This window comes from Oncorhynchus mykiss, unplaced genomic scaffold, assembly GCF_013265735.2.
Source record: "Oncorhynchus mykiss isolate Arlee unplaced genomic scaffold, USDA_OmykA_1.1 un_scaffold_87, whole genome shotgun sequence".
Taxonomy (NCBI): Eukaryota; Metazoa; Chordata; class Actinopteri; order Salmoniformes; family Salmonidae; genus Oncorhynchus; species Oncorhynchus mykiss.
The window spans coordinates 602,152-624,725 of NW_023493659.1; the positions used below are offsets into that span (position 1 = coordinate 602,152).

General features: G+C 43.6%; 1 protein-coding gene across 4 annotated transcripts in view; it reads left to right on the forward strand.

Annotated features, from left to right (window-relative positions):
• The window catches only part of LOC110517278 (LIM and calponin homology domains-containing protein 1-like), a 92,214-nt gene that overhangs the window by 46,644 nt on the left and 22,996 nt on the right, over positions 1-22,574 (forward strand). For all 4 annotated transcript variants that reach the window (XM_036971950.1, XM_036971951.1, XM_036971949.1 and 1 more), the window contains 8 exons: positions 2,326-2,364; positions 3,894-4,023; positions 5,076-5,236; positions 5,634-6,687; positions 8,556-8,807; positions 8,907-9,006; positions 9,104-9,129; positions 20,355-20,468. In XM_036971950.1, the coding sequence (XP_036827845.1) occupies positions 2,326-2,364; positions 3,894-4,023; positions 5,076-5,236; positions 5,634-6,687; positions 8,556-8,807; positions 8,907-9,006; positions 9,104-9,129; positions 20,355-20,468 (1,876 nt within the window). The remainder of the gene's footprint in view (positions 1-2,325; positions 2,365-3,893; positions 4,024-5,075; positions 5,237-5,633; positions 6,688-8,555; positions 8,808-8,906; positions 9,007-9,103; positions 9,130-20,354; positions 20,469-22,574) is intronic.

Here is a 22,574-nt window from a genome sequence, read left to right on the forward strand (position 1 = left end):
CAACAACATTCAACCGCTTCCTACCACTGCCGGGTTCCAAACGCCCAGCACAGGAAGTAGTTACAGACAGGAAGATACAGCAATCCAGGGTCTCCATGGACATGCCTCAACAGCACCCCAACGTGGCAATGGTCGTCAGGCCGCCCGTTCCCAGCCATTGTAACTATGATGATGATGATGAGGAGGAGGAAGAGTGCCCTGTACCAGACCTGGAGAAGGATGATATGTTGGCTCGTAGGACCGGGGCATACCAACACAGCGCGGGGAGAACTGGACGCTCCTTTAACCTGTTCCTGCCTGTCCCTGGAGCGGCCCAACAGAAGAACACCCCCTCTGGTGGACCCAACCAACTCTACAAGAACACCCCCGCTGGTGGACCCAACCAACTCTACCAGAACACCCCCTCTGGTGGACCCAACCAACTCTACCAGAACATCCCATCTGGTGGACCCAACCAACTCTACAAGAACACCCCCTCTGGTGGACCCAACCAACTCTACCAGAACACCCCCTCTGGTGGACCCAACCAACTCTACAAGAACACCCCCTCTGGTGGACCCAACCAACTCTACAAGAACACCCCCTCTGGTGGACCCAACCAACTCTACCAGAACACCCCCTCTGGTGGACCCAACCAACTCTACCAGAACACCCCCTCTGGTGGACCCAACCAACTCTACAGACACAAACAGCAACCCAGGTACAGACAGGACAACAGACTGACACACTGATGATGCTTGGAGACTTGGTGCTTTGCTTACCCACTAACGTGTGTGTGTGTGTGTGTGTGTGTGTGTGTGTGTATGTGTGTGCGTGCGTGCGTGCGTGCATGCGTGCGTGCGTCCGTCCGTCTAACAGTTACTGTCTGTCTGGTCTGATGTATCACAACTAAAACATCTGTCTGGTGGTGCTCTGACATCATGGTCTGGGTTTGACTACTACTGTCTGGTGGTGCTCTGACATCATGGTCTGGGTTTGACTACTACTGTCTGGTGCTATGGTTTGGATAGCTCCGTGCTCTGTATCTGTGAGTGCTTGGTTTGGTCTGGTCTGTGATCACTTGGTTTTGTCTGTGTCTGTGATTGCTTGGTTTGGTCTGTGTCTGTGATCGTTTGGTTTGGTCTGTGTCTGTAATCGCTTGGTTTCATCTGATCTGTGTTGAACTGTCCCCGCTTGATGATGTCACTGGCCGTCTTTCTCAGCAGTGGCGTTTCCACAGCAACAGGAACTGAAGCCCCAACCAGGAAGTGTCTCGAGGACAACCCCTATCTCTCCTCCCCCTCTTCTCCCTCCACCCTACTCTCCTCCCACACCCTCACTCCTCCTCCCACCCCTCCTCTCCCCCAGCTTAGTGGGAGGGAAAAAAAGGAGGGAGGAGGGGATGGAGAGAGGGAAGGAGAGAGGGAAGGAGAGAGGAGAGGAGAGAGGGAAGGAGAGAGGGAAGGAGAGAGAGATGGAGAGAGGGAAAGAGAGAGAGATGGAGAGAGGAGAGGAGACAGAGATGGAGAGAGACATGGAGAGAGGGAAGGAGAGAGAGATGGAGAGAGGGAAAGAGAGAGAGATGGAGAGAGGAGAGGAGACAGAGATGGAGAGAGAGAAGGAGAGAGGGAAGGAGAGAGAGATGGAGAGAGGAGAGGAGACAGAGATGGAGAGAGAGGAGAGCGGGAAGGAGATAGAGAAGGAGATACAGATGGAGACAGAGATGAAGGAGAGACGGAAGGAGATAGAGATTGAGAGAGGAGAGGAGACAGAGATGGAGAGAGGGAAAAAGGTGGGAGAGTCTAAGAGAAGACCGTTCTGGGTGGAAGACAATGATCTGCCTCCTATGATGTGAGATCACACACACACACACACACACACACACACACACACACACACACACACACACACCCACACCCACACACACACACCCACACACACACACCCCCACACACACACACACCCACACCCACACACACACCCACACACCCACACCCCCACACCCACATACACACACCCACGCACACACCTGCACACACCCGCGCACACCCACACACACACACCCACACACACCCACACACACACACCCACACATACACCCATACCCCCCCCCCCCCCACACACACACACACATGTTGTTTCTGTTATATTACATCAGATCTGTCATGTTGTTACTAACTCTCTCTCTCTCCACCCTATCTCTCTACCTCCTCTCTCTGTCTCTCTTTCCCCTCTCTCTCTCTCTCTCTCTCGCACTCTCGCACTCCCTCTCTCTTTCCCCCTCTCGCACTCTCTCTCTCTTTCCCCCCTCTCAATCTCTCGCTCTCCACCTCTCTCTCTCTGCAGGTTGAGCAGGAGAGTGTCTAAGATGTCTGAGGAGTTGGAGTAAGCCTCTCTCTGTCTAAGATGTCTGAGGAGTACACACTCTCTCTCTCCTACCCTTCCTACCCTACCTACCCTACCTACCCTACTCTACTCTACTCTACCTACCCTACCCTACCTACCCTACCCTACCTACCTTACCCTACCTACCCTACCCTACCTACCCTACTCTACCCTACCTACCCTACCCTACCCTACTCTACCCTACCTACCCTGCCAAACCTACCTACCTACCCTACCCTACCCTACCCAACCCTACCCTACTCTACTCTACCCTACTCTACCCTACCCTACCTACCCTGCCCTACCTACCTACCCTACCCTACCCTACTCTACCCTACCTACCCTGACCTACCTACCCTACCTACCCTGCCCTACCTACCTACCTACCCTACTCTACCCTACCTACCTACCCTACATACAGTACCTACCCTACCCTACCTACCTACCCTGCCCTACCTACCCTACCTACCCTACTCTACCCTACCTACCCTGCCCTACCTACCTACCTACCTACCCTACATACAGTACCTACCCTACCTACCTACCCTACTCTACCCTACCTACCCTACCTACCTACCCTACATACAGTACCTACCCTACCCTACCTACCTACCCTGCCCTACCTACCCTACCTACTCTACCCTACCTACCCTGCCCTACCTACCTACCTACCCTACATACAGTACCTACCCTACCTACCTACCCTACCTACCTACCTACCTACCCATCTTCCCTACCCTACATACCTACCTACCTACCTACCCTACCCTACCCTACCTACCCTACATACAGTACCTACCCTACCCTACCTACCTACCCTACTCCACCCTACTCCACCCTACCTGCCCTACCTACCTACCTACCTACCTACCCAACCTACCTTGCCCTACCTACCTACCCTACCTACCCTACATACAGTACCTACCCTACCTACCCTACATACCTACCCTACCTCCATTCATACCTACCTAGCTACCCAACCTACCCTACCTCCATTCATACCTACCTAGCTACCCTAACCTACCCAACTCTACCCAACATACCCTACTCTATACCTACCTACCCTACCCTCCCTACTCTACCCTACCTACCTACCTACCTACCTACCTACCTACCTACCTACCTACCTACCCACCCTACCCTACCCTACCTTACCTACCCTACTGAACCTTACCTTACCTACCCTACCCAACCCCACCCTACCCAACCCACCCTACCCTACACAACCTACTCTACCCGACCCTACCCAACTCTACCCAACCTACCCTACCCTACCCTGCCTACCTACCCACCTAACCTACCCTACCCAACCTACCCTACCCACCTACCCTACCCAACCCTACCCTACCTACCCTACCATACCCTACCCTGCCTACCTACCCACCTACCCTACCCAACCCTACCCAACCTACCCTACCCTACCCTGCCTACCCTTCCTCCATATGCATTCAACCAAAACAGCAAACAGCTAATGGCAGCTCCTCTCTGACATCACTCTGATTTCCTGTTTCCGGTTCCCTGCTGTCTAGGAGCATAAGTATAATTAACATGCACAGCGAGGAAGAGGGGGCGGGACTACTTCAGCCTCTCGGCCAATCACGATATGACGGCATGCAGGAACAGTACACCAATCACCAGGAGGAGGAGGAATGGCAAGACGTAAGACAGACGGATGGACAGAATCTCCTCTCTCCTTTCCTCCCTCTAGGCACAGACAGACATCCCTCCCTCCTCTCCTCATCCACTCTCCACTCATCCCTCTCTCCTCTCCTCACCCACTCTCCTCTCTCCACTCCTCTTCCCACTCTCCTCTCATCCCTCTCCTCATCCACTCTCCTCTCATCCCTCTCTCCTCACCCACTCTCCTCTCTCCACTCCTCTTCCCGCTCTCCTCTCATCCCTCTCTCCTCTCTCCTCTCTCCTCCCCTCTCCACTCCTCTTCCCTCTCTCCTCTCATCCCTCTCTCCTCTCCTCATCCACTCTCCTCTCATCCCTCTCTCCTCTCTCCTCTCTCCTCCCCTCTCCTCTCATCCCTCTCTCCTCTCTCCTCCCCTCTCCTCTCATCCCTCTCTCCTCTCCTCTCCTCTCCTCCCCTCTCCTCTCATCCCTCTCTCCTCTCTCCACTCCTCTTCCCGTTCCCCTCTCATCCCTCTCTCTCCTCCCCTCTCCTCTCCTCTCCTCTCCTCCCCTCTCCTCTCATCCCTCTCTCCTCTCTCCTCCCCTCTCCTCTCATCCCTCTCCCCTCTCCTCATCCACTCTCCTCTCATCCCTCTCTCCTCACCCACGCTCCTCTCTCCACTCCTCTTCCCTCTCTCCTCTCATCCCTCTCTCCTCCGCTCTCCTCCCCTCTTCTCTCATCCCTCTCTCCTCTCTCCTCCGCTCTCCTCCCCTCTCCTCTCATCCCTCTCTCCTCTCCTCATCCACTCTCCTCTCATCCCTCTCTCCTCTCTCCTCTCTCCTCTCTCCTCCCCTCTCCTCTCATCCCCCTCTCCTCTCTCCTCCCCTCTCCTCTCATCCCTCTCTCCTCTCTCCTCCCCTCTCCTCTCATCCCTCTCTCCTCTCTCCTCCCCTCTCCTCTCATCCCTCTCTCCTCTCTCCTCCCCTCTCCTCTCATCCCCCTCTCCTCTCTCCTCCCCTCTCATCTCATCCCCCTCTCCTCTCTCCTCCCCTCTCCTCTCATCCCCCTCTCCTCCCTCCTCCCCACCCTCTAGGACCTAGCCCGGTGGAAGAGTCGTCGCCGCAGTGCTTCTCAGGATCTGATCAGGAAAGAGGAGGAGAGGAAGCGGATGGAGAGGATGATGAAGGAGGAGGAGGGAGGCCACACCCAGAAGAAGAAGAACATCAAGACGTACAGAGAGATCGTAGAGGACAAGTACGGAGAGAGGAAGGAGGAGAAGGAGAGGGAGGGAAAGAGAGGAAAGGGAGGAGGAGGAGAGGGGAGGAGGAAGAGAGGAGAGGAGAGGGGAGGAGGGGAGGGAGGAGAGATTAGAGGAAAGGGGAGGGAGGGGAGGGAGGGAGGGAGGGAGGGAGGAGGAGGAGGAGAGGGGAGGAGAGGGTGGAGGGAGAGGAGAAGAGAGGGGAAGGGGAGGGAGGAGGGGGGAGGGAGAGGAGGAGGAGAGGGGACCTAAATCTTTCTCACTCCTTGTCTCACCAGCTTCTAATACAGGTCTGTCTTGTAAAATAGTTGTATCTCACTGTGACTAAAGGTTAAAGGTTAATACAGGTTCATTAAAAATGGAATAAACTCTACCCCCCCTCTTTCACTACAGAGAGCGTAGGGAGGCGGAGCTGTGTGATGCGTACAGGAGGGCGGGCTCTAAGGCGGAAGCTGCCATGGTTCTCCAGCGTTACGCTCTCCGCTTCACCATCAGTGATTCAACGCTGGACAGTCTGCAGCTACCTAGAACCATTACTACTGACCAGAACCCTGATTCTAGAACACCTGCTACCAACCAGAACCCTGAGTTTAGAACCACTACTACCAACCAGAATCTTGAGTCTAGAACCATTACTACCAACCAGAACCCTGAGTCTAAAACCATCACTACTGACCAGAACCCTGAGTCTAGAACCATTACTACTGACCAGAACCCTAACCCTAGAACCAGTATTAATAACCAGAACTCTGAGTCTACAACCATTACTACTGACCAGAACTCTGAGTCTACAACCATTACTACTGACCAGAACCCAGAGTCTAGAACCATTACTACTGACCAGAACCTTGAGTCTAGAACCATTAGTACTGACCAGAACCCTAAGTCTAGAACCATTACCTCTGACCAGAACCCTGAGTCTAGAACCATTACTACTGACCAGAACCCTAACCCTAGAACCATTATTACTAACCAGAACCCTGAGTCTAGAACCATTACTGCTGACCAGAACCCTGAGTCTAGAACCATTACCCCTGACCAGAACCCTGAGTCTAGAACCATTATTACTGACCAGAACCCTGAGTCTAGAAGCATAATTACTAACCAGAACCCTGAGTCTAGAACCATTACTGCTGACTACAACCCCGACTCTGACCCTGACAACCCAGAACGAGCTGGAAACGGACTAGAGGCCCTGCAGACTGACACAAAGCAAGAGCCCCGAGCCCCCCCCAAAAAACAAATCTCTGTCACACACACCCAACACACACAGCTCCAAACCCAAAACACCCAACACACCCAACACACGCACACACAAAACCACTCCACACAAAGTCAGCACACACTCCCCCCTCCCATCTCCCCCCCCTCCCGGCCCCTCCCTCTCCTAACAGCCAAGCCCTACTGCCAGCCACCAGAGACACAGCCTGGACACAATCCTGTTAAGGTAAGGGCAGGTAGGGATAGGGGTTAGGGGTTAAGCGTAATTCAGCGTCCACAGACACAGACGCAATAGTCCGGCGTCCCATTGTGACATAGCTCTTGAGACCACCGTCCGTGGGGGACGAACAGCCCAAACGGGCACCTCTATTCATTTCAATGTGTTGACACTTTGAGAAAATGGTTGAGCCTAGACGCTTTAGGGGCTAGGAGAATTCACACTTTATCAGCCAGCACCCCATTTTTATCTAATGATACCCCGAATCACCCCAAATCTAATGATACCCCATACCACCCCAAATCTAATGATACCCCACACCACCCCAAATCTAATGATGCCCCGAATCACCCCAAATCTAATGATACCCCACACCACCCCAAATCTAATGACACCCCACACCACCCCAAATCTAATGATACCTCACACCACCCCAAATCTAATGATACCCCACACCACCCCAAATCTAATGATGCCCCGAAACCTTTATTCTAGAACCCGACTTTCATACTACAACTTGATTTTTATTCTAGAACCTGACCTTCATACTACAACTTGACCTTTATTCTAGAACCTGACCTTCATACTACAACTTTACCTTTATTCTAGAACCTGACCTGCATTCTAGAACTTGATCTTTATTCTAGAACCTGACTTTTATACTACAACTTGATTTTCATTCCAGAACCTGACCTTCATTCTACAACTACCTGACCTTCATTCTACAAATACCCCATACCACCCCAAATCTAACGATACCTCACACCACCCCAAATCTAATGATACCCCACACCACCCCAAATCTAATGACACCTCACCCCACCCCAAATCTAATGATAACCCAAATCTAATGATACCCCACACCACCCCAAATCTAATGATACCTCACACCACCCCAAATCTAATGATACCCCACCCCAAATCTAATGATACCCCAAATCTAATGATACCCCACACCACCCCAAATCTAATGATACCTCACACCACCCCAAATCTAATGATACCCCACACCACCCCAAATCTAATGATACCCCACACCACCCCAAATCTAATGATACCCCACACCACCCCAAATCTAATGACACCCCACCCTAATGATACACCACCCCAAATCTAATGATACCCCACACCACCCCAAATCTAACGATACCTCACACCACCCCAAATCTAATGATACCCCACACCACCCCAAATCTAATGACACCTCACCCCACCCCAAATCTAATGATAACCCAAATCTAATGATACCCCACACCACCCCAAATCTAATGATACCTCACACCACCTCAAATCTAATGATACCCCACCCCACCCCAAATCAAATGATACCCCAAATCTAATGATACCCCACACCACCCCAAATCTTATGATACCTCACACCACCCCAAATCTAATGATACCCCACACCACCCCAAATCTAATGATACCCCACACCACCCCAAATCTAATGACACCCCACCCCACCCCAAATCTAATGATACCCCAAATCTAATGATACCCCACACCACCCCAAATCTAATGATACCCCACACTACCCCAAATCTAATGACACCCCACCCCAAATCTAACGATACCCCAAATCTAATGATACCCCACACCACCCCAAATCTAATGATACCCCAAATCTAATGATACCCCACACCACCCCAAATCTAATAATACCTCACACCACCCCAAATCTAATGATACCCCACACCACCCCAAATCTAATGATACCCCACACCACCCCAAATCTAATGATACCTCACACCACCCCAAATCTAATGATACCCCACACCACCCGAAATCTAATGATACCCCACACCAAGGTAACCTCTCATCACTCTGTCTACAGGTAGATGGTTTGGTGAGTTAACCTCTCATCACTCTGTCTACAGGTAGATGGCTTGGTGAGGGTGAATGGAGAGACTCTCCCGTCCTCCCCGCCTTCCTCAGCCCTTCAATCCCCCTCCTCACCCATTCACTCCCCCCCACCCACCGAACACCCTGGTGCCAATCAGAAGACACAGGTGTCGGCCGTCAGCGCCCTGATTGGAGGGAGGAACTGTGTTGTCACGACGACCATTGTGACGGAACTTACCCAGACACACCTGCAGCCACGTCCGTTAGATATGCTCAGCAACACACAGGTGGGGAGCCACACCCACTCTCATTCATTTATTGATTGACATTTGGTTGATTGATTGAATGGTTCTGATGCTCTTGGTTCCTTATTGATTGTCTGTTAGGTGAACGGCTCCATGGCATTGTCAAGGAGATCAGGGGAGGAGGCGGGGTCTGACTCTTCATTGCTTAGTAACCAGCACACCTACTCATCCTCGGTGACAGGTACGATGATATTACCCAGATTCCTGTTGCTGGGTGAACCAGGTTAGCGTTAATGCTGCTGCTGTAGCTAACACACTGTGTGTGTTTCCCTCCACAGGAGGACTGGAGGGGAGCAGTGGGACGGTGAGTACCATTTATAGCTCAGCATTCTCATTCTACAACTTGACATTTATTCTAAAACCTGACCTTCATACTACAACTTGATCTTTATTCTCGAACCTGACCTTCATTCTAGAACTTGACCTTTATTCTAGAACCTGATCTTCATACTACAACTTGACCTTTATTCTAGAACCCGACTTTCATACTACAACTTGATTTTTATTCTCGAACCTGATCTTCATTCTAGAACTTGACCTTTATTCTAGAACCTGATCTTCATACTACAACTTGACCTTTATTCTAGAACCCGACTTTCATACTACAACTTGATTTTTATTCTAGAACCTGACCTTCATACTACAACTTGACCTTTATTCTAGAACCTGACCTTCATACTACAACTTTACCTTTATTCTAGAACCTGACCTGCATTCTAGAACTTGATCTTTATTCTAGAACCTGACTTTTATACTACAACTTGATTTTCATTCCAGAACCTGACCTTCATTCTACAACTTGACCTTTCTTCTAGAACCTGATCTTCATACTACAACTTGATTTTTATTCTAGAACCTGACCTTCATACTACAACTTGATCTTTATTCTAGAACCTGACCTTCATTCTAGAACTTGATCTGTATTCTAGAACCTGACTTTCATACTACAACTTGATCTTTATTCTAGAACCTGACCTTCATACTACAACTTGATCTTTATTCTAGAACCTGACCTTCATACTACAACTTGACCTTTATTATAGAACCTGACCTGCATTCTAGAACTTGATTTTTATTCTAGAACCTGACTTTCATACTACAACTTGATCTTCATTCTAGAACCTGACCTTCATTCTACAACTTGATCTTTATTCTAGAACCTGACCTTCATACTACAACTTGATCTTCATTCTAGAACCTGACCTTCATTCTACAACTTGATCTTTATTCTAGAACCTGAACTTCATTCTAGAACTTGATTTTTATTCTAGAAAGTGACGTTGATTCTACAACTTGATCTTTATTCTAGAACCTGACCTTCATACTACAACTTTATCTTTATTCTAGAACCTGACCTTCATACTACAACTTGATCTTTATTCTAGAACCTGGCCTTCAGTCTACAACTTGATTTTTATTATAGAACCTGACCTTCATTCTACAACTTGATCTTTATTCTAGAACCTGACCTTCATACTACAACTTGATCTTTATTCTAGAACCTGACCTTCATTCTACAACTTGACCTATATTCTAGAACCTGACCTTCATTCTACAACTTGACTTTTATTCTAGAACCTGATGTCAATTCCAGAACTTGATCTTTATTCTAGAACCTGACCTTCATTCTAGAACTTGATTTTTATTCATAGAACCCGATGTTGATTCTAGAACTTGATCTTTATACTAGAACCTAACTTTCATACTACATCTTGATCTTCATTCTAGAACCTGACCTTCATTCTACAACTTGACCTTTCTTCTAGAACCTGACCTTCATACTACAACTTGATCTTTATTCTAGAACCTGACCTTCATACTACAACTTGACCTTTATTATAGAACCTGACCTGCATTCTAGAACTTGATTTTTATTCTAGAACCTGACTTTCATTCTACAACTTGATCTTTATTCTAGAACCTGACCTTCATACTACAACTTGATCTTTATTCTAGAACCTGACCTTCATTCTACAACTTGATCTTTATTCTAGAACCTGAACTTCATTCTAGAACTTGATTTTTATTCTAGAAAGTGACGTTGATTCTACAACTTGATCTTTATTCTAGAACCTGACCTTCATACTACAACTTTATCTTTATTCTAGAACCTGACCTTCATACTACAACTTGATCTTTATTCTAGAACCTGGCCTTCAGTCTACAACTTGATTTTTATTATAGAACCTGACCTTCATTCTACAACTTGATCTTTATTCTAGAACCTGACCTTCATACTACAACTTGATCTTTATTCTAGAACCTGACCTTCATTCTACAACTTGACCTATATTCTAGAACCTGACCTTCATTCTACAACTTGACTTTTATTCTAGAACCTGATGTCAATTCCAGAACTTGATCTTTATTCTAGAACCTGACCTTCATTCTAGAACTTGATTTTTATTCATAGAACCCGATGTTGATTCTAGAACTTGATCTTTATTCTAGAACCTGACCTTCATACTAAAACTTGACCTTTATTCTAGAACCCGACTTTCATACTACAACTTGATTTTTATTCTAGAACCTGACCTTCATACTACAACTTGATCTTTATTCTAGAACCTGACAACTTGATTTTTATTCTAGAACCTGACCTTCATACTACAACTTGATCTTTATTCTAGAACCTGACCTGCATTCTAGAACTTGATTTTTATTCTAGAACCTGACTTTCATACTACAACTTGATCTTCATTCTAGAACCTGACCTTCATTCTACAACTTGATCTTTATTCTAGAACCTGACCTTCATACTACAACTTGATCTTTATTCTAGAACCTGACCTTCAGTCTACAACTTGATCTTTATTCTAGAACCTGAACTTCATTCTAGAACTTGATTTTTATTCTAGAAAGTGACGTTGATTCTACAACTTGATCTTTATTCTAGAACCTGACCTTCATACTACAACTTTATCTTTATTCTAGAACCTGACCTTCATACTACAACTTGATCTTTATTCTAGAACCTGGCCTTCAGTCTACAACTTGATTTTTTATTATAGAACCTGACCTTCATTCTACAACTTGATCTTTATTCTAGAACCTGACCTTCATACTACAACTTGATCTTTATTCTAGAACCTGACCTTCATTCTACAACTTGACCTATATTCTAGAACCTGACCTTCATTCTACAACTTGACTTTTATTCTAGAACCTGATGTCAATTCCAGAACTTGATCTTTATTCTAGAACCTGACCTACATTCTAGAACTTGATTTTTATTCATAGAACCCGATGTTGATTCTAGAACTTGATCTTTATTCTAGAACCTGACTTTCATACTACATCTTGATTTTCATTCTAGAACCTGACCTTCATTCTACAACTTGACCTTTCTTCTAGAACCTGACCTTCATACTACAACTTGATCTTTATTCTAGAACCTGACCTTCATACTAAAACTTGACCTTTATTCTAGAACCCGACTTTCATACTACAACTTGATTTTTATTCTAGAACCTGACCTTCATACTACAACTTGATCTTTATTCTAGAACCTGACCTGCATTCTAGAACTTGATCTTTATTCTAGAACCTGACTTTCATACTACAACTTGATCGTCATTCTAGAACCTGACCTTCATTCTACAACTTGATCTTTATTCTAGAACCTGACCTTCATACTACAACTTGATCTTTATTCTAGAACCTGGCCTTCAGTCTACAACTTGATCTTTATTCTAGAACCTGGCCTGCATTCTAGAACTTGATTTTTATTCTAGAAACTGACGTTGATTCTACAACTTGATCTTTATTCTAGAACCTGACCTTCATACTACAACTTGATCTTTATTCTAGAACCTGACCTTCATTCTACAACTTGACCTATATTCTAGAACCTGACCTTCATTCTACAACTTGACCTTTATTCTAGAACCTGATGTCGATTCTACAACTTGATCTTTATTCTAGAACCTGACCTTCATTCTACAACTTGACCTATATTCTAGAACCTGACCTTCATACTACAACTTGACCTTTATTCTAGAACCTGACCTTCATACTACAACTTGACCTTTATTCTAGAACCTGACCTGCATTCTAGAACTTGATCTTTATTCTAGAACCTGACTTTCATACTACAACTTGATCTTCATTCTAGAACCTGACCTTCATTCTACAACTTGATCTTTATTCTAGAACCTGACCTTCATACTACAACTTGATCTTTATTATAGAACCTGACCTTCAGTCTACAACTTGATCTTTATTCTAGAACCTGACCTTCATTCTAGAACTTGCTTTTTATTCTAGAAACTGACGTTGATTCTACTACTTGATCTTTATTCTAGAACCTGACCTTCATACTACAACTTTATCTTTATTCTAGAACCTGACCTTCATACTACAACTTGATATTTATTCTAGAACCTGGCCTTCAGTCTACAACTTGATCTTTATTCTAGAACCTGGCCTTCAGTCTACAACTTAATTTTTATTCTAGAACCTGACCTTCATTCTACAACTTGATCTTTATTCTAGAACCTGACCTTCATACTACAACTTGATCTTTATTCTAGAACCTGACCTTCATTCTACAACTTGATTTTTATTCATAGAACCCGATGTTGATTCTAGAACTTGATCTTTATTCTAGAACCTGACTTTCATACTACATCTTGATCTTCATTCTAGAACCTGACCTTCATTCTACAACTTGACCTTTCTTCTAGAACCTGACCTTCATACTACAACTTGATCTTTATTCTAGAACCTGACCTTCATACTAAAACTTGACCTTTATTCTAGAACCCGACTTTCATACTACAACTTGATTTTTATTCTAGATCCTGACCTTCATACTACAACTTGATATTTATTCTAGAACCTGACCTGCATTCTAGAACTTGATCTTTATTCTAGAACCTGACTTCCATACTACAACTTGATCGTCATTCTAGAACCTGACCTTCATTCTACAACTTGATCTTTATTCTAGAACCCGACTTTCATACTACAACTTGATTTTTATTCTAGAACCTGACCTTCATACTACAACTTGACCTTTCTTCTAGAACCTGACCTTCATACTACAACTTGATCTTTATTCTAGAACCTGACCTTCATACTAAAACTTGACCTTTATTCTAGAACCCGACTTTCATACTACAACTTGATTTTTATTCTAGAACCTGACCTTCATACTACAACTTGATCTTTATTCTAGAACCTGACCTGCATTCTAGAACTTGATCTTTATTCTAGAACCTGACTTTCATACTACAACTTGATCGTCATTCTAGAACCTGACCTTCATTCTACAACTTGATCTTTATTCTAGAACCTGACCTTCATACTACAACTTGATCTTTATTCTAGAACCTGACCTTCAGTCTACAACTTGATCTTTATTCTAGAACCTGACCTTCATTCTAGAACTTGATTTTTATTCTAGAAACTGACGTTGATTCTACAACTTGATCTTTATTCTAGAACCTGACCTTCATACTACAACTTTATCTTTATTCTAGAACCTGACCTTCATACTACAACTTGATCTTTATTCTAGAACCTGGCCTTCAGTCTACAACTTGATCTTTATTCTAGAACCTGGCCTTCAGTCTACAACTTGATTTTTATTCTAGAACCTGACCTTCATTCTACAACTTGACCTTTATTCTAGAACCTGACCTTCATACTACAACTTGATCTTTATTCTAGAACCTGACCTTCATTCTACAACTTGACCTATATTCTAGAACCTGACCTTCATTCTACAACTTGACCTTTATTCTAGAACCTGATGTCGATTCTACAACTTGATCTTTATTCTAGAACCTGATCTTCATTCTACAACTTGACCTATATTCTAGAACCTGACCTTCATACTACAACTTGACCTTTATTCTAGAACCTGACCTTCATACTACAACTTGACCTTTATTCTAGAACCTGACCTGCATTCTAGAACTTGATCTTTATTCTAGAACCTGACTTTCATACTACAACTTGATCTTCATTCTAGAACCTGACCTTCATTCTACAACTTGATCTTTATTCTAGAACCTGACCTTCATACTACAACTTGATCTTTATTATAGAACCTGACCTTCAGTCTACAACTTGATCTTTATTCTAGAACCTGACCTTCATTCTAGAACTTGATTTTTATTCTAGAAACTGACGTTGATTCTACTACTTGATGTTTATTCTAGAACCTGACCTTCATACTACAACTTTATCTTTATTCTAGAACCTGACCTTCATACTACAACTTGATATTTATTCTAGAACCTGGCCTTCAGTCTACAACTTGATCTTTATTCTAGAACCTGGCCTTCAGTCTACAACTTGATTTTTATTCTAGAACCTGACCTTCATTCTACAACTTGATCTTTATTCTAGAACCTGACCTTCATACTACAACTTGATCTTTATTCTAGAACCTGACCTTCATTCTACAACTTGACCTTTATTCTAGAACCTGATGTCGATTCCAGAACTTGATCTTTATTCTAGAACCTGACCTTCATTCTAGAACTTGATTTTTATTCATAGAACCCGATGTTGATTCTAGAACTTGATCTTTATTCTAGAACCTGACTTTCATACTACATCTTGTTCTTCATTCTAGAACCTGACCTTCTTTCTACAACTTGACCTTTCTTCTAGAACCTGACCTTCATACTACAACTTGATCTTTATTCTAGAACCTGACCTTCATACTAAAACTTGACCTTTATTCTAGAACCCGACTTTCATACTACAACTTGATTTTTATTCTAGAACCTGACCTTCATACTACAACTTGATATTTATTCTAGAACCTGACCTGCATTCTAGAACTTGATCTTTATTCTAGAACCTGACTTCCATACTACAACTTGATCGTCATTCTAGAACCTGACCTTCATTCTACAACTTGATCTTTATTCTAGAACCCGACTTTCATACTACAACTTGATTTTTATTCTAGAACCTGACCTTCATACTACAACTTGACCTTTATTCTAGAACCTGACCTTCATACTACAACTTTACCTTTATTCTAGAACCTGACCTGCATTCTAGAACTTGATCTTTATTCTAGAACCTGACTTTTATACTACAACTTGATTTTCATTCCAGAACCTGACCTTCATTCTACAACTTGATATTTATTCTAGAACCTGACCTTCATACTACAACTTTATCTTTATTCTAGAACCTGACCTTCATACTACAACTTGATCTTTATTCTAGAACCTGGCCTTCAGTCTACAACTTGATTTTTATTATAGAACCTGACCTTCATTCTACAACTTGATCTTTATTCTAGAACCTGACCTTCATACTACAACTTGATCTTTATTCTAGAACCTGACCTTCATTCTACAACTTGACCTATATTCTAGAACCTGACCTTCATTCTACAACTTGACTTTTATTGTAGAACCTGATGTCAATTCCAGAACTTGATCTTTATTCTAGAACCTGACCTTCATTCTAGAACTTGATTTTTATTCATAGAACCCGATGTTGATTCTAGAACTTGATCTTTATACTAGAACCTGACTTTCATACTACATCTTGATCTTCATTCTAGAACCTGACCTTCATTCTACAACTTGACCTTTCTTCTAGAACCTGACCTTCATACTACAACTTGTTCTTTATTCTAGAACCTGACCTTCATACTAAAACATGACCTTTATTCTAGAACCCGACTTTCATACTACAACTTGATTTTTATTCTAGAACCTGACCTTCATACTACAACTTGATCTTTATTCTAGAACCTGACCTGCATTCTAGAACTTGATCTTTATTCTAGAACCTGACTTTCATACTACAACTTGATCGTCATTCTAGAACCTGACCTTCATTCTACAACTTGATCTTTATTCTAGAACCTGACCTTCATACTACAACTTGATCTTTATTATAGAACCTGACCTTCAGTCTACAACTTGATCTTTATTCTAGAACCTGACCTTCATTCTAGAACTTGATTTTTATTCTAGAAACTGACGTTGATTCTACAACTTGATCTTTATTCTAGAACCTGACCTTCATACTACAACTTTATCTTTATTCTAGAACCTGACCTTCATACTACAACTTGATCTTTATTCTAGAACCTGGCCTTCAGTCTACAACTTGATCTTTATTCTAGAACCTGGCCTTCAGTCTACAACTTGATTTTTATTCTAGAACCTGACCTTCATTCTACAACTTGACCTTTATTCTAGAACCTGACCTTCATACTACAACTTGAACTTTATTCTAGAACCTGACCTTCATTCTACAACTTGACCTATATTCTAGAACCTGACCTTCATTCTACAACTTGACCTTTATTCTAGAACCTGATGTCGATTCTACAACTTGATCTTTATTCTAGAACCTGACCTTCATTCTACAACTTGACCTATATTCTAGAACCTGACCTTCATACTACAACTTGACCTTTATTCTAGAACCTGACCTTCATACTACAACTTGACCTTTATTCTAGAACCTGACCTGCATTCTAGAACTTGATCTTTATTCTAGAACCTGACTTTCATACTACAACTTGATCTTCATTCTAGAACCTGACCTTCATTCTACAACTTGATCTTTATTCTAGAACCTGACCTTCATACTACAACTTGACTTTTATTCTAGAACCTGATGTCAATTCCAGAACTTGATCTTTATTCTAGAACCTGACCTTCATTCTAGAACTTGATTTTTATTCATAGAACCCGATGTTGATTCTAGAACTTGATCTTTATACTAGAACCTGACTTTCATACTACATCTTGATCTTCATTCTAGAACCTGACCTTCATTCTACAACTTGACCTTTCTTCTAGAACCTGACCTTCATACTACAACTTGATCTTTATTCTAGAACCTGACCTTCATACTAAAACTTGACCTTTATTCTAGAACCCGACTTTCATACTACAACTTGATTTGTATTCTAGAACCTGACCTTCATACTACAACTTGATCTTTATTCTAGAACTTGATCTTTATTCTAGAACCTGACTTTCATACTACAACTTGATCGTCATTCTAGAACCTGACCTTCATTCTACAACTTGATCTTTATTCTAGAACCTGACCTTCATACTACAACTTGATATTTATTCTAGAACCTGACCTTCATTCTACAACTTGATCTTTATTCTAGAACCTGACCTTCATTCTAGAACTTGATTTTTATTCTAGAAACTGACGTTGATTCTACAACTTGATCTTTATTCTAGAACCTGACCTTCATACTACAACTTTATCTTTATTCTAGAACCTGACCTTCATACTACAACTTGATCTTTATTCTAGAACCTGGCCTTCAGTCTACAACTTGATCTTTATTCTAGAACCTGGCCTTCAGTCTACAACTTGATTTTTATTCTAGAACCTGACCTTCATTCTACAACTTGACCTTTATTCTAGAACCTGACCTTCATACTACAACTTGATCTTTATTCTAGAACCTGACCTTCATTCTACAACTTGACCTATATTCTAGAACCTGACCTTCATTCTACAACTTGACCTTTATTCTAGAACCTGATGTCGATTCTACAACTTGATCTTTATTCTAGAACCTGACCTTCATTCTACAACTTGACCTATATTCTAGAACCTGACCTTCATACTACAACTTGACCTTTATTCTAGAACCTGACCTTCATACTACAACTTGACCTTTATTCTAGAACCTGACCTGCATTCTAGAACTTGATCTTTATTCTAGAACCTGACTTTCATACTACAACTTGATCTTCATTCTAGAACCTGACCTTCATTCTACAACTTGATCTTTATTCTAGAACCTGACCTTCATACTACAACTTGATCTTTATTATAGAACCTGACCTTCAGTCTACAACTTGATCTTTATTCTAGAACCTGACCTACATTCTAGAACTTGATTTTTATTCTAGAAACTGACGTTGATTCTACTACTTGATCTTTATTCTAGAACCTGACCTTCATACTACAACTTTATCTTTATTCTAGAACCTGACCTTCATACTACAACTTGATATTTATTCTAGAACCTGGCCTTCAGTCTACAACTTGATCTTTATTCTAGAACCTGGCCTTCAGTCTACAACTTGATTTTTATTCTAGAACCTGACCTTCATTCTACAACTTGATCTTTATTCTAGAACCTGACCTTCATACTACAACTTGGTCTTTATTCTAGAACCTGACCTTCATTCTACAACTTGACCTTTATTCTAGAACCTGATGTCGATTCCAGAACTTGATCTTTATTCTCGAACCTGACCTTCATTCTAGAACTTGATTTTTATTCATAGAACCCGATGTTGATTCTAGAACTTGATCTTTATTCTAGAACCTGACTTTCATACTACATCTTGATCTTCATTCTAGAACCTGACCTTCATTCTACAACTTGACCTTTCTTCTAGAACCTGACCTTCATACTACAACTTGATCTTTATTCTAGAACCTGACCTTCATACTAAAACTTGACCTTTATTCTAGAACCCGACTTTCATACTACAACTTGATTTTTATTCTAGAACCTGACCTTCATACTACAACTTGATATTTATTCTAGAACCTGACCTGCATTCTAGAACTTGATCTTTATTCTAGAACCTGACTTCCATACTACAACTTGATCGTCATTCTAGAACCTGACCTTCATTCTACAACTTGATCTTTATTCTAGAACCTGACCTTCAGTCTACAACTTGATCTTTATTCTAGAACCTGACCTTCATTCTAGAACTTGATTTTTATTCTAGAAACTGACGTTGATTCTACAACTTGATCGTCATTCTAGAACCTGACCTTCATTCTACAACTTGATCTTTATTCTAGAACCTGACCTTCAGTCTACAACTTGATCTTTATTCTAGAACCTGACCTTCATTCTAGAACTTGATTTTTATTCTAGAAACTGACGTTGATTCTACAACTTGATCTTTATTCTAGAACCTGACCTTCATACTACAACTTTATCTTTATTCTAGAACATGACCTTCATACTACAACTTGATCTTTATTCTAGAACCTGGCCTTCAGTCTACAACTTGATCTTTATTCTAGAACCTGGCCTTCAGTCTACAACTTGATTTTTATTCTAGAACCTGACCTTCATTCTACAACTTGACCTTTATTCTAGAACCTGACCTTCATACTACAACGTGATCTTTATTCTAGAACCTGACCTTCATTCTACAACTTGACCTATATTCTAGAACCTGACCTTCATTCTACAACTTGACCTTTATTCTAGAACCTGATGTCGATTCTAGAACTTGATCTTTATTCTCGAACCTGACCTTCATTCTAGAACTTGATTTTTATTCATAGAACCCGATGTTGATTCTAGAACTTGATCTTTATTCTAGAACCTGACTTTCATACTACAACTTGACCTATATTCTAGAACCTGACCTTCATTCTAGAACTTGACCTTTATTGTAGAACCTGACCTTCATACTAGAACTTGATCTTTATTCTAGAACTTTGCCTGTCCTCTCATCTCATCTTTCCTTTCCTTTCCTTGTGTGTGTGTGTGTGTGTGTGTGTGTGTGTGTGTGTGTGTGTGTGTGGTAGATGGAGAGCCCCATGTTGAACCTGGCTAAGCGTGTAGATCACTGGGTGTGGAACCCTGAGGATGAGAGGAGACGACAGGAGAAGTGGCAGCAGGAGCAGGAGAGATTCCTACAGGTGTGTGAGAGGAGACTACAGGAGAGGAGATAACAGGAAAGGAGATAACAGGAGAGGAGATAACAGGATAGATTCCTACAGGTGTGTGAGAGGAGACTACAGGAGAGGTGATAACAGGAGAGGAGACTACAGGAGAGGTGACAACAGGAGAGGAGATAACAGGAGAGGAGATAACAGGAGAGGATACTACAGGAGAGGAGATAACAGGAGAGGAGATAACAGGAGAGATTCCTACAGGTATGTGAGAGGAGACTACAGGAGAGGTGATAACAGGAGAGGAGATAACAGGAGAGATTCCTACAGGTGTGTGAGAGGAGACTACAGGAGAGATGATAACAGGAGAGGAGATAACAGGAGAGATTCCTACAGGTGTGTGGGAGGAGACTACAGGAGAGGAGATAACAGGAGAGGAGATAATAGGAGAGGAGATAACAGTAGAGATTCCTATAGGTGTGTGAATGGAGACTACAGGAGAGGAGACAACAGGAGAGGAGACTACAGGAGAGGTGATAACAGGAGAGGAGATAAAAGGAGAGATTCCTACAGGTGTGTGAGAGGAGACTACAGGAGAGATGATAACAGGAGAGGAGACTACAGGAGAGATTCCTACAGGTGTGTGAGAGGAGACTACAGGAGAGGAGATAATAGGAGAGGAGATAACAGGAGAGGGGATAACAGGAGAGGAGATAACAGGAGAGGGGATAACAGGAGAGGGGATAACAGGAGAGGAGATAACAGGAGAGGGGATAACAGGAGAGGGGATAACAGGAGAGGAGATAACAGGAGAGGAGATAACAGGAGAGGGACAGGGACAGGGACAGTGGAGGAGGATAGTTACAGCCAGGTATGGGACAGGGACAGTGGAGGAGGATAGTTACAGCCAGGTATGGGACAGGGACAGTGGAGGAGGATAGTTACAGCCAGGTATGGGACAGGGACAGGGACAGTGGAGGAGGACAGTTACAGCCAGGTATGGGACAGGGACAGTGGAGGAGCATAGTTACAGCCAGGTATGGGACAGGGACAGTGGAGGAGGATAGGTACAGTCAGGTATGGGACAGGGACAGTGGAGGAGGATAGTTACAGCCAGGTATGGGACAGGGACAGGGACAGTGGAGGAGGATAGTTACAGCCAGGTATGGGACAGGGACAGTGGAGGAGGATAGTTACAGTCAGGTATGGGACAGGGACAGGGGAGGAGGACAGTTACAGCCAGGTATGGGACAGGGACAGTGGAGGAGGACAGTTACAGCCAGGTATGGGACAGGGACAGGGACAGTGGAGGAGGATAGTTACAGCCAGGTATGGGACAGGGACAGTGGAGGAGGATAGTTACAGTTAGGTATGGGACAGGGACAGTGGAGGAGGACAGTTACAGCCAGGTATGGGACAGGGACAGTGGAGGAGGATAGTTACAGACAGGTATGGGACAGGGACAGGGACAGTGGAGGAGGATAGTTACAGCCAGGTATGGGACAGGGACAGGGACAGTGGAGGAGGATAGTTACAGCCAGGTATGGGACAGGGACAGTGGAGGAGGACAGTTACAGCCAGGTATGGGACAGGGACAGTGGAGGAGGACAGTTACAGCCAGGTATGGGACAGGGACAGTGGAGGAGGATAGTTACAGCCAGGTATGGGACAGGGACAGTGGAGGAGGATAGTTACAGCCAGGTATGGGACAGGGACAGTGGAGGAGGACAGTTACAGCCAGGTATGGGACAGGGACAGTGGAGGAGGATAGTTACAGTCAGGTATGGGACAGGGACAGGGGAGGAGGACAGTTACAGCCAGGTATGGGACAGGGACAGTGGAGGAGGATAGTTACAGCCAGGTATGGGACAGGGACAGTGGAGGAGGATAGTTACAGCCATGTATGGGACAGGGACAGGGACAGTGGAGGAGGATAGTTACAGCCAGGTATGGGACAGGGACAGTGGAGGAGGACAGTTACAGCCAGGTATGGGACAGGGACAGTGGAGGAGGATAGTTACAGCCAGGTATGGGACAGGGACAGGGACAGTGGAGGAGGATAGTTACAGCCAGGTATGGGACAGGGACAGTGGAGGAGGATAGTTACAGCCAGGTATGGGACAGGGACAGTGG